This window comes from Syngnathoides biaculeatus, chromosome 18 (genome assembly GCF_019802595.1).
Source record: "Syngnathoides biaculeatus isolate LvHL_M chromosome 18, ASM1980259v1, whole genome shotgun sequence".
NCBI lineage: Eukaryota > Metazoa > Chordata > Actinopteri > Syngnathiformes > Syngnathidae > Syngnathoides > Syngnathoides biaculeatus.
The window spans coordinates 15,608,595-15,622,072 of record NC_084657.1 but is presented as its reverse complement, the minus strand read 5'-3'; the positions used below and the strand labels follow the sequence as shown (position 1 = coordinate 15,622,072).

General features: G+C 41.6%; 1 protein-coding gene across 1 annotated transcript; it reads left to right on the top strand.

Annotated features, from left to right (window-relative positions):
• Positions 1-1,183: 1,183 nt before the first annotated feature.
• Positions 1,184-12,793, top strand: map3k7cl (map3k7 C-terminal like). The gene is made up of 5 exons (XM_061803936.1): positions 1,184-1,299; positions 3,465-3,546; positions 4,190-4,248; positions 5,211-5,326; positions 9,207-12,793. Exons 2-5 carry the CDS (start codon positions 3,471-3,473, stop codon positions 9,370-9,372), a joined length of 417 nt encoding a protein of 138 aa, XP_061659920.1. The 5' UTR covers positions 1,184-1,299; positions 3,465-3,470; the 3' UTR covers positions 9,373-12,793.
• The last annotated feature ends 685 nt before the right edge of the window (positions 12,794-13,478 follow it).

Below are 13,478 nucleotides of genomic sequence, written 5' to 3'. Positions count from 1 at the left end.
TTACCGCCGCCAAGGAGCTTTTGTTTCTGTTTATTACAGACACCAGCTGCTTATATAAAACAGGAAAGCTAATAAAATAGGACTAAAGTCAATTAGTAAGTCATTAATATTTGTGTTAAATTAATCTTTAACATTTCACAAGGATCAATTGTTGACATAATAATACTATCGTTTTATGTATAAAAGTATTGGAACATAGCATATCTTATGTAAAGTTAAAAATAGAATTCTTTTTAAATTATAATTATCCGTTCAACACTAAGCAAATTTCCCAAAATATTTTCAGAACTGGAACGTTCTTGTTCGGTCAGTAGTTGCTAGGCAGAATTAATTGGGCTCAATTATCACATCGTCATCATATAAAGTTTTTATTTATTAAAAAAAAACAGGGGAACAATTTTTAAAAAATGCTAGGATTGTTGTCATGGTTCCTTGTTGCTAGGAATGACTTATTGTGTATAAAATATGGAACATCCATCCGTCCATTTTCTTAACCGCTTATCCTCACCAGGGTCTCGGGGAGTGCTGGAGCCTATCCCAGCTGTCAATGGGCAGGAAGCAGGGTACATAGAGACAAACAACCGCACTCACAATCACACCTCGGGGCAATTTAGAGTGTCCAATTAAATATGGAATGTAAAAAAATAATAAAATGAACTGGTGGTCATTTCCTCCAATTGATGTAAGCACATTAGATTTGCAGATTGAATCTGTATTTGTTTGTCCATTTGTTTTTGGTACAGTGTGTCTATGTTGGTATGGAGCAGAGCAGTGATCCACAAGATGGCGCTGTGCTGCCAACGCAAAGGCGTCTAATCCTCTTCGGAATAGCCCTGACCGCCACCTATCGACTGGTAGTGGAAGTCATTAATGCGCTATGACGCAATCCTGGTTGGTAGCGGATGTCATGCGATCGTGTACCCAATAAAGTGGCCTAAAGTGACCCATTGATGTTCAATGTCTTCATCAAATGCCATGAGTCAAAATGGGGGGGGGGGGGGGTGAAGTAATGTCATCCGAGACATTTTATTATGAAGGGGAAGGTGGAGGTCGGTGGGCACATTGCTGATGCATTTATCTAGTTTGTGTGTAGACGGGAGCGCGTTTAGACGAGATCCCCGAAGCGAGCGGAACGAGGGGGAGGACGTGGAGGTGGTGGCGGAGGGGGGCAGGAGTGGGGGGGGGGGTCCCAGCGGCAGAACCAACCCTAAAACTCTGTGGATCGGACCTGCACTGATTAGACTTTTTTTTCGTTTCTTTTGATTTTGTTTTTATTTATTTAGGACGGGGCTGCTTCAGGTAATCCATTTTTTGTTTGATTTCTAATGCGTGGAAATGCTGTCATGTTTGATTGACAGGAGTCAAATGTTTACTTTAATGACTAAAAGTGCATCTTTACATGCACGATTTGACTGGCTTATTTAGTGATGCATGCAAAAGAAAAAAAAAACTTTTATTTTTGCATGTACTTGACACTTAAGTTTTAACTTAAGAAACTCCAATCGGTCCAATACAAGAGACCCACCAGCAATTCTGCTGTTTTGATTGACGATTCATTCCTGTTTATTATAAGAATATGCAAAAAAAAAAAAGTTGTATGTTTTTATGTGCTCGTTCCTTCTACAATCAGTACAAAGTAAAATATTTTTTAAAGCAAAGCAGTTTATTTATAAATAAGCTTGTTTGTTTGTGAATGAGTCCGTTATTTGGTCAGTCAGTAAGTTACTTTTTATTTTGCTAGTCAGGCAGTTTACTAGATAACTAGTCAGCAAGTCTGCCTGTTCATTTAGCAGTCTTTAGTTAGTTGGTAAGTTAGTCAGGAAGTCAAATACAGGGAGTCCTCAGTCTACGACTGAGATCCGTTCCGACAGAAGCGACTTAACTCGAATTTCGACTTAAGTCGAATTCCACCATTCAAGTCAGAATTTATGTCAAAATATTTTGTATAAAAAAACAAATACATTTAATTCAACAAGATGTTGTACTTAGCATTACTGTTGAGAGGTGGATGGAGAGGAAGAAGGGGAGGCTGTGCTTGGCTATTGCCAAGGAACCCGGTCCTCAATCCTCTCCACCTCGACAAGTATGAAATAATTTTGCGATCATTGTAACCGACAGAGGAAAGGAACCCTTCATCACATGCGCTCAAATACGGGCCTTGAATTTTGATAATTGTCACCACGGTCGACCGACTGATGCCTTGGTGGTTTTGCTGTCTCTCCTTTCGCCAATCTTTTTATGATCTTGAGGATCGTTTCCACGGTAATGGAGTTCCTTTCGGCCGCAGGAGCGTTGCTAAAAGACACAGCGTTCTTCTTTGGGGCCATAATGTCGAAAAAGGAGGGCGAAAAATGCAAAGATACAAACACGGACAAGCATTAGCCAGACAAAATGGCGGACGGGGGACGGGCATTGTATAGTTGAAACGTCATAAGTCGAGACCGTCTTAAACCGAGGACTCCCTGTAGTAGGTCGATCGGTTAGCTGGTTAGTCAGTCAGTTAGTCGCGTTACTCTTGATACCCACCAAGCCGGTTTATTTGTCAGTGAGTTACAGTCAGTCACTGTGGTAGTCAGTGGCAGATTCCGTCATTACATTTGTCAATCAGTCACTTTGTGATTCGGGCATTTCGTTGGTTAGTCAGTCAGTTACTTACCAAGATAGTAATTTCATTAGTGAGTTAGTCAATTCACCAGTTAATATTTAGTACGTTTGCCAGACACTTAGCTAGTTGATCAACTAGTCAGTTAATTTGTATGTTAGTCAACTAGTATGTCAGCTAGTTAGTTAGTTACCTAAACAGCCTGTTAGGTAGCCAGTTAGTTTGTAACTTATCTACTCCGTTAATTCATTGGCCAATCGGTTAGTAAGTCTGCCGGTCACTTTTGTAGTCTTTAGTCTATTCAGCCAATTAGTAAGTCAGTCACTTGGTTAATCGGTAAAGCAGTTAAACAGTACGTCAGTCAGTTTGTCATTTTTTTTTTTATTGGGTAGTTATTGAGTTAGTCTGTAGTACTTAGTACTTTAGTTCAGTCTGATAGTAAGTTGATCAGTCAGTCTGTTAGTCTGTTAGTCACTTAATCAGTTAGTTCGTAAACCACTGAGTAGGTTTGTGGAATAGTAAGTCAGTTTGTTGGTCCTTTACTTAGTCAATCAGTCAGTTGGGTTCTTGGTCAGTGATTTAGTCAGTTATGTGTCAGTTAGTCCATTGGTTTGCGGGTCAGTCAGTCAGTCAACCATTCACTCAGTAAATCAGTTTGTGGGTTAGTGGGTCGGTCAGTCAGTTGGAAAACAGATCGTCGTCTTTCTAGTTTCTCCCTAGCATGACCGAGGAAAAATGGAATCGCCGCCGTTTTAACTCGCAACGGAGCGTGCGAGGACAAGCTCGGGCGGTGAGCCCCATGCTGCTTCACCGAGCAAAGGGCAATTGTGTTCATGAATAGTGTTCATGAATTCTGACGCAGGGTTCAATGATCACGTCAACCAGAAGAGTGTCTCCTGATGCACCTGAAGTCCGAATCTCCTTCAGCCTTGACCCCACATCAGGTTCACGCACACACTCGCATCTGTGTTCCGCTCCCCTCCAAATGCAGACAACAACTTATTTTACGTGGCCTTTCATCGTTTAAGACGATCGAAAGCCCGCCTGCGTTTTCAGCATGTGTGGAAAACACGCAGCGCATTCTGACCAGCAAAATGGAGCCCCAGGCCCGCCCGGCCCACCCCCGCACGCGCCCTCAATTCACTCGAGTGATCTGCAGCGAGACAGGTGTTAAAGCGCCCCCGCCTCCGCCCCGCCACCCGAACCCCCGACCCCGCTTCATCCCGCGGGCCCGTCATGTTGTCACGTCGCGCATAGCAGCACAAATGTTCCTGTTGTCGTTCCGCACGGTCGCGTGGACGCTTTTAGAAGGTTGCGTCATGCCCAGATTGTCGTCATGTGTTTGGCATGACTTCACGCACCGACCGCCTGTTTGATTCCCTCCCCGCTGCGGATCCTTTACACCCACCCAACACTTTATTAGGTACACCGGCACCTGCATCAGGCCGCAGCAACCACCAGAAGTAATTAAAAGCCAACAATATAGAGTATCAACACTATATCTATATGCACATTTATTCCGATTTCTGTGTGCATTTAAATAAAATCAGCAGGCTTTGCTAACTGTTTTTGTTTTTCATTCGACAGACGCACGAGATGCCGACGATATCGTTCAAACGTTCCCAGATCTCGAACAACGACTTCAGGTATGCGAGGACCACGGTGTGCATCTCGCGGACACAATATGAATTGTGATGGTGCATTCAATGAACCTGGTTAAAGCAGTGCAGGCACAGATTCATATGCAGTCATTTCATCTCAATTTTGTGGCACTTTCAAGTGTACTTTTATTGGTGGGAAATTTCAACATTCCCATTTTTGTGGCCTTCAGTCAACCGAGTATTTTATTTATATGCTCAAAAGTCCAGTAACATTTCAACCTAAAATGTACTATTATTTTGTGTTCATTTGTGGCATTCAATTATTGGATAATTCATCTATTGTAAAAATTAAGGTTTCAAAAATAATATCTACATTCTATTTCTCAATGTGTTTTAGGTTGGACATTTCAAACAACCTATATTTTCGTAAAAACACATTTTAATATATTTTTCTTTACTTCTAAAAATAACAGAATTTCATTATTGCGATTTTAGCTCCTTTGTAACAAAAACTGCAGTTTTAATCATAAAAATGAAAAAAAAATGTTTCACTCCCAAAAATAAAATAGGAAAAATATTTATTTAAAAATATAAACTTCACATTTTACTCACATGTGTATTCATAAAAAAAGTCAAAATTTTTACTTGTAAAATATTTAACAAATTATATAACAAATAAAAAAATGTGAGCATACAGTATTAGTAAAATCAACCATTTTTAGAAAATGTTTACTTTACGCAAAATAATTATTTTGTTATTTTCTCATTTCATATTCTTTGTTTTATTATCTATACAAATAATATGAACAGTAAAGAAAGCAACACATTATTTTATTTAGTGAGGTAATTTACAAAAACGAGAAGTGTATTTTAAGTGACTAATTTTAGGATTTAACTGGCGATTTGATTTCAGTAAAATTAATTATATATGATAAAATAAAGTCACTTTTTGTGTTTCTTGATTTTGGATTTTTTTAATGTTTATTTTTTTTATTTTTCTGGTTTAGCCCGTGTCGCCGTGCGTGTCCCTGAAGGAGAGCGTGCACGTGTACAAGGAACACTGCAGGATGGCGACGGAGTACCATCAAGTCAAACACGACATCGCCGCCCTGGAGGAGCGCAAGTGAGTTTGCCCTCAGCCAACTTTGATTGTGTCCATGTCGACAGAATCCAAAACGTGCTCGCGTGCTTCGACAGGAAATACATGACTCGTCCTCTAGATGGCGCATGTTAACTTCTCAAATTGGGACAAGAATGGGATTCAAAATCGGGAACAATCTTGGCGAAAGTGCAAACATTTTCATGTTGGTATCACTTTGTATTTGTATCATTTGAGTATTTTTCACATTTGAATATAATTGATAACTATTATTGTTTATAATAATTGGCACCGCTGTGAGAGTCCACTTGAATGTGCGTGATTTCTACTCGGACATTAATCTTGTTTTCTTAGCGCACTGATTCCATGAAAAATATATACATTCTACAAATTTTTTAGATGAATATTTTAACAATATTTATCATTTATTTTTATATATTTATTGCATATATTGATTTCATAAAGTATATTCATGTGCATGATATAATAAAAATTACACTTGTAGTATTTAGCGCAATTACTAGTACTGTGAAAAACACATTTTGTTTTATATGTAAATACGTTTTACTAGGCTATTATAATTATTATTATGATAACACTCTGCCCATCCCAAGTGACAGAGCTTCTCACCCTCTATGGGACACCATGAACCAGACACCCGATACAGGAAACTCATTTCGGTTGCATGTATCGGGGATCTTGTTCTTTCGGTCACGAGCTGGTCGTGACCGGAGGGGAGGGTCGGAACGTAAATTGAGAGCTTCGCTCCTTCTTTACCACAACAGACCGATACAAAGTCCGCAAAGTGCGCAGTAATCCGTGCATTTATTGGTGCCATAAAAGTGCATTATGCGGAACGGTGGACCGACTGGTTAGAGCGTCAGCCTCGCAGTTCTGAGGTCCGCGGCCCAAATCCCGGCCCCACCTGTGTGGAGTTTGCCGTACCGGGGTGGCTTTTCTCTGGGCACTCCGGTTTCCTCCCACATCTCAAAAACATGCAAGATTAATTGGACACCCTAAATTGACCCTAGGTGGGATTGCGAGTGCGGCTGTTTGTCTCCGTGTGCCCTGCGATTGGCTGGCAACCAGTTAAGGGTGTTTCCCGCCTCCTGCCTGATAACGGCTAGCATAGGCTCCACCACTCCTGTGACCCTCGTGAGGATAAGTGGCTCAGATAAGAGATGAACGGATAAAAGTCCTTTTGTTCCTTTTGTTATATACAGTATATTGCATCTTTATATATTTTTTTAATATCTCACAAACTATTCATGATGTTATGTCTTGATATTCAGGAACATGTGATGAGAACAGTTTCACTGCTTTTTCAGTTTTAGTCCCGAGGTTTATGCCACACAAATCTATTTATCCATCCATTTTCTTTTTCCGCTTATCCTCACGAGGGTCGCGGGGAGTGCTGGACCCTATCCCAGCTGTCAACGGGCAGGAGGCGGGGTACACCCTGAACTGGTCGCCAGCCAATCGCAGGGCACACGGAGACAAACAGGCGCACTCACAATCACACCTACGGACAACTTAGAGTGTCCAATTCATGTTGCATGTTTTTTGGGATGTGGGAGGAAACCGCAGTGCCCGGAGAAAAGCCACACAGGCACGGGGCAAACATGCAAACTCCGCACAGGGGGGTCCGGGATTGAACCCGGGACCTCAGAACTGCGAAGCCAACGCTTCACCAGCTCCTCCACCGTGCCGCCACAAATGTATTTTTATTTGTTTTATTTTTTGTATTTTTGTAAACATAAACGTTTTTTCATGTGGACGCCTACCTTTGCAAGGGTGTATTTCTGCAGCATTAGCACACTGTTGCTACGTAAAACGCTAAACGTCCGACGCGCAAAATAGACGCCGTTGAAAGTAGCAGCCATCAATCAGCCCGACGTAAACAACAGATTAGCCAAACAATCCGCTTTCGTCTTTTAATAGACACTTTATTTACAGTCGGGCGCAACCCGACACAGCCCGCGCAGCCAACACACACACACACACACACACACACACACACACACACACACAATTCAAAGTCACATAGTGAGTCATAGCAATGTCTAGCTTGAATGAGAAACAATGTACTTTCCTATATATAGCGATGAGTGAGTCATGCCTGTCGAGGCGGACCGGCCCACTCGCCACCTGCGAGCGTGAATCACGGCTTTCGACGGGGCTACGCAGCTCGTCCAACTCGTCGGGTGTCTCCTCGCTCTGGTCAGAATTCCAAAGATTACGAGGAATGACGCCGGCGTCGTAGCGAAAGCCGTCAGGGCCTCACTTGTCCTGTTTGTTGACTTTATTTTTTTTTTTTTTTGGGGGGGTTGTTTTTACGTTCCCGGCGATCTCCTTTCACTTTGCTAATAACGGCTGGAGAGCCTGACTGGTCACATAGTTTTGCCCGTCACAGAGCAGTTCAAGAAAACCTACCGCTTTCCATAAATGAAACTCTCCGCCTATCGAGTCACGACTCTTTATTTTCTTTAAGCTTTTCTGTTTTAGAACGTAAGAATCTGAGCGATTCTCATCGGTATCCAACTCAAGAGGGCCGAAGGGGAAGCGATAAATGGCAGCTCAATTCCTTGGCCGCGCTCTAGTTTTTGGCTGTTATTGTCCTAACGCAAGAACCATTTCCATTTTGAATGGCGTGTAAGATTGCCAGTACAAATGGGATCAAAGACAAACCAGTTTCTTGTCTGCAATTTATCAGCCACATTGAGTCGCGATTGTAGATTTTCTACAAACTTTCAGCTATTACCATTTTAAACCTCTTTGGGTTTTGTGTCCAAGCCGCCATCGGACTCGTTTGACGGATCAGTTCCTTGTCTGTGCTTTTGCGGATACCATTTGATCATCCAGCTGCGGTTGCTTAGTTGTTGTTTATTCAAGTTTGGTAAAACAAGAAACCTTTCACAACACGCAACTCCAAATGTTCACGGTCGATGAGTTCGATGACAGATGGCTTCTTTGTCCACCCTGATTTGTCTTGTGCAAACTTTATAAGGGTGGCGCATCAGAGCGAGAAACGCGTTGATTTCTAATAACAATTCAAGGTGAAAAGTCAGATGTTAAAGGGGAAATCCACTGGTTTGCATTAACAATGTATCCAATAACTCGTGTATTATGCACTCTATTTAGACAATGTGATGTTAATTCCTCTCTCATGTAATAGTGTTTTGAGAAGATTTTTATCGACAATTTCGAATTTTCAGGGGCGCTGCCATTTTCGCGAGTCATATGACCTACGTGCGCGGATGTGACGTGTACCGTGCCGCAACAAGGGCTCGATTGCATGGGACCCCATTTATTCCCAGCGCTGATTTCTCGGATTTATCCTCATCTGATGAAGAAATAGCAGTATCGGTTGATCGGCAAGGCGGAGGAATGCTTCCATACGGCTCACGGCTGTGTATGGATGTATTCTTCCGTCTTTATCCGTCTAATCGAGCCTTTTTGCGGCACGTAACACGTCACATCCGCGCACGTAGGTCATGTGACTCGCGAAAATGGCAGCGCCCCTGAAAATTCGAAATTGTCGATAAAAATCTTCTCAAAACACTATTACATGAGAGAGGATTTAACGTCGCATTGTCAAAATAGAGTACATATTGCATGACCTATTGGATGCATTGTTAATGCAAACCAGTGGATTTCCCCTTTAAAGGTGAAATAAATATGAGTTGACGCATTGTCGCAATTAAATTCAACTTCAAACTCCTATGGATTACTTTTCCAGACTTGTTTCAAGTTAAAGCTAAACTGAGGAGTGCAAATAACATGCTGAAGGCTACTTTCACATCTGCTAACCTGCTAGCATGGTCATGCTAACGTTCTACCACATTGATGCTAACGTGCTAGCACAATATCATCTTCATCTCCTCCTACCCGTTGTCGTCTTCAGGTGTCAGCTTCTGGCCGAGCTGGTGGAGGACCAGAAGGTGGCGGCCGAGATCTCCCGCCTGGAAGACGAGTTCCGCCGTCTGTCGGAGGAAAACCGCACGCTAGTGACGACGCACGGTGAGCGGTCGCGCCAACTGCAGCGGCTACGCAGGCCCGACTCGTCCTGACCACACGCTCACCTGGAAACTCGAAAATTCATTTTTTTGGCAAAGACCCAAGCCGAAAAGTGACACTTGTCGGTTTTGTGCTGCGATGTTGGCGGCCATCTTTGTGGAAGCAGAGATGAGCATTTAAGTGTGCGTTAGCCGCTAGGTTATTCTTTTTAATGGTAGCTGCGTGGAGGCAGCGCGAGGTGCTGTGATGTGGTCCAAACAGAGTTTAAGGCGGCATTTCTGCAGGTAAAAAATGGGCCTCGATTATAAGTGTGGACAGTTTGGGATCTCCGAATGCGCACGCCGCTCCAAGTCGGAGTGGCTTTAGGTTCAGGGGGTTTAGGTCAGGTTTGGGGTTACATTTTTGGGATTATGGATGGGTCACGGTTCAATTTAGGAGGTTAGGGTTAGGATTAGGTACTTTTAGCGTGAAAGGATTGGTTTTAGGGTTTAGATGATCATGGTTTGTGTTATTACGGTTAGGTTTACAGTTGCATTATGGTTGGGGTGTTAGGTTTAGGGGAATATGCTCAGAGGTGGGAAGTGTCGTCGAAAATTATGCTTTACAGTAATTTGACCCAAGAGAAAGTCAAAAGTGGTCCATCAAATAACTACTCACGTAAGAGTACTGTATTTATAGGGACAACATAGTGCTCCAGTAACTGGTGTGTAATTTTATGATTTATTGTTTTTTTTTCATCACTTCATGAAAATCAAATTGACATAAATATAAAATGAGCACTATTGGGACTTTCTAGACAAACTAGTTCAATGTTCACTGTTCTAAAAATGAACTAGTTCAGTTCATAGTAGTTTATAGTTCTTGTTTTTGTGGCTGACAGGCTATTTCCTTTCAAATATGATCTAATTTCTTTATCGTTGCCACCCGTTCAGTCTCCACTAGTAGCCGGCTGCAGCTGTCACACTCCAATCTCAAAAACATCTTGCATCAATAGTCCTTTTCCAATGAGGAAATAAAACCAAAACTGAAATGTTGTCCTTCACGTAAAAGAACAAAAAATATGCAACACAATGCGAAAGGAACTATTGTGAAAGGACAATGATGACTACTCGTTACTATGTTATACACCTAACCCTATTACACACTGTAATTAACTAAATATTTTTCTTACAAAAAAACAAAATTAATCCCATATTAAGACTGTATGATTATACAGTGTTTTAACTAAAGACAATATATTCATTGTATTTAAAATAATAAATAATAAAATAATAATTTTCCTGGTACACAGAAGTTTCCTATTTTTTCCGCCCCCAAGAACACGTTCGAGCCCATTTCTATTTACATTTACATAATGTCCCCGAACGCACCTGTGGCGGCTGGGTTGCCAAATCTGACGTTTTGATATGAAGGCTCGTACATAATGTGTTGAGCCGGGTTTTGTCCCGGAAGTCTCGAACCAAACGGCGGAAAGAAAAGCGCGACATGTTTTGCTTAAGTTCAAAGTGGTGCTCTTGTAGGCTGACGTTTTTAGGCAGGGACAGATGACAATGCATCACATAGCTGTTGTGGTTTTTGTGTGTGGCTGTAGTTTGCAAAATGAACATACATTGAACGCGAGGCCAGCACTGCGATCTCGGCGTCAGAAAAATCCGTCACATCGTAAACATTTCGGCCGCCGTGGAGAATTTGGTCATGTGACTTCCTGGCTCCATTTGATTAGTTAGATGAAGTTAAATGTCGCTAGTGATTGCCTTGGATTTCCAAAACATTCATGTGCGAAGCGCCAGAAGCAGAATTCTCTCTTTTGACCCCCCCACCCCAAAAAAATAGATGGCACAATAACAAAGAAAAGTAGCTAGCTAGCTACTAGCTCAATGTAACATAGTAAAAGAAGCGTTTCTTCTTCACAAAAATACTCAAGTAAAAGTTGAAAGTATTTTGCATTACAACTACTCTAACTAATAAACTTTGCTCAGAAAATTACTTGAGTAAATATAACCCCATGACTGTAGCGCATTTCTACCCACCTCTAAATGGGTTGTTTTCACGTGACGTCACCCGTTTTGCTGCCTCGGGCAAAGAGATGACGGCGGCCATTTTATTTCCCTGAGCTCGTTACTTGTACATCGAGGAGAAGAACTTTTAATAAGATGCCGTAAAATTATCAGTAATCAAGGTGATGAAGCGCAAATTCTCAGTGAACATAGACGAAGGTTATGTCAAAAGGCGCTCAATCGTAGCCAGAGCCAGAAACAGATGACGCTACGACAGAGAGCTAGCGTAGCTAGCCGGAAAGAGTAGGGAGCCGTAGGTTTAACATCAGAAATTGTAGTAAATCGTGAGGACAGATTGGTGGTCATGCGGTGGGCTATTATGTTGCCTGGGTCGATGAAATTGGAGGTTTTCCTTCCTCCAAGATTGTGACGTCGGCGTGGTTTGCAGGCAGCTGCTGCCTCTCTCAAGTTTGCTGTGTTTGGACACGCAGCTCGGGTAAGTCACGTCATCTACAAACAAGATTCAAGGCATACAATAATATAGTTCCTCCGCATTTTACAGACTACATAATTTCGTTTCGCGTATTTAAAAACCTCGTTAATTTGGGTCTCAAATGCTTACTCCAACTCACCGGACGGATTCGAATTGCAAAGAAGTTGTTAAATGCACCTTTGTTGTTAGAAGTAAATATATTTAATAATTAATACACGTAGATCTTAGTTGGCCTTTAGCTTAGCACGCATTAAGTGGAAGCCTTCGATCTTCAAATGCAGAAGATCTGTCAGTTAGCCGTCCTGGAAGATCTTGTTGGTGTCCATGGACCTGTAACGTTTGAACTGCAATTTTGTGTCTCCAGAAATTAAAAATCAGGTAGTTTAACTGTACTGACTGTAGAGAAATCTGTTAATGGAATTTCGTAAGGATACCTTTTAATGGCAATGATCTTCTCGTCATACCACCTGCGGCTCTCAGCCGTCAGAGAGTTGTGGTCCGGTCCGGCATTTACATTGCCGATCGCAGCAGTCAGGTCCTTAGGGACACCGCCATTTGCCATCACTACAGAAGTGTCTCCATGGAAACCTTTAAATCCGCTGTCTTCGGCGGCAGTCCTGATTGTGGCGTGTAACTGGATATAAAGATCTAGGGTGGAAAAATGGCGGCGTGCAAGCGTGTATGGGTAATTAAGCAAAAAAAATGTGACGTTGGTGAAAACAACCCGTAGCCTTTTGGTTCGGGTTTGGGTGAGGCTATTGTTAGCTTTAAGGGGTTAGCATTCGGTTAATGTTTGTACATTTATCAGTACATCAAATCACAGTTGCGTATGAGGAACTCAAGAGTAGATGTAAATAGTTGAATAGTGGGGACACAAAATCAGCCGAGCCCCTCCCTCTTATTTGCGAGTCCACTTCCTGTCACGGCGAGGCGACCTTGCCGTTGGTTGTCGAGTGAAGGGCATGGAAGCACTGATGTGCATCAAAAAACCTGTGAATAAAACAAACTTTATTCCAACACGCGCATGCTTCAAGTCTTTCTTCCATGGAAACGGGAAGTTGATTTAAAGCAGTCACCCGATTGGTCGCCGGGACACTTGTTTCACAATCTGACCACACTTCTGCTTTTTTTTTTTTTTTTTTAATGTGACATCTAAAACTCACGCACGCACTGGAATGTTCACATTGTCTGGGCACTTGATTAGGTACACCCACACGATGACATTCAAAACTTTTTTTTGTCGTTTTCAGCTATATTTAGAAGAGAAATTAAAAAAAAAACACGGGGTTTTTGTTCTTTCAATACATTTGAATAAGGTGGAAAAAAAAACGTATTTTACTTTGGTAGTACAGTTTAAAAAGGGGAAGCCCACCTAGTTTCATTGCACACAGAATCATGTATTCTGTATTGATCTGTCTTTGATGATTACAGTTTATCACAAACATAAAAAAATATTGCATGACAAATAATTCAAAACATTTTTAATACAGAAATTAGGTAGGATATGGGAATTATTATTAATTACTATCTTTAAACAATGTAAACGTTTAGCAGATTGTATCTATTGAACGTATTGATAAGGTCATAAGTATGATTAAGGTTAGAATTATTTTTGCATTATATATTTTCCCATACTCGTGTTTTACATTGTAACATTTATGATATTTGA

What these genes read in the sequence shown, in the direction of transcription:
- map3k7cl (XM_061803936.1), top strand. Translation starts at nt 3,471, where the DNA reads ATGATCACGTCAACCAGAAGAGTGTCTCCTGATGCACCTGAAGTCCGA. An exon ending in CAGCCTTGACCCCACATCAG is followed by an intron (nt 3,547 to 4,189) that starts GTTCACGCACAC and finishes TTCATTCGACAG; the next exon opens with ACGCACGAGATGCCGACGAT. An exon ending in GCCGCCCTGGAGGAGCGCAA is followed by an intron (nt 5,327 to 9,206) that starts GTGAGTTTGCCC and finishes TGTCGTCTTCAG; the next exon opens with GTGTCAGCTTCTGGCCGAGC.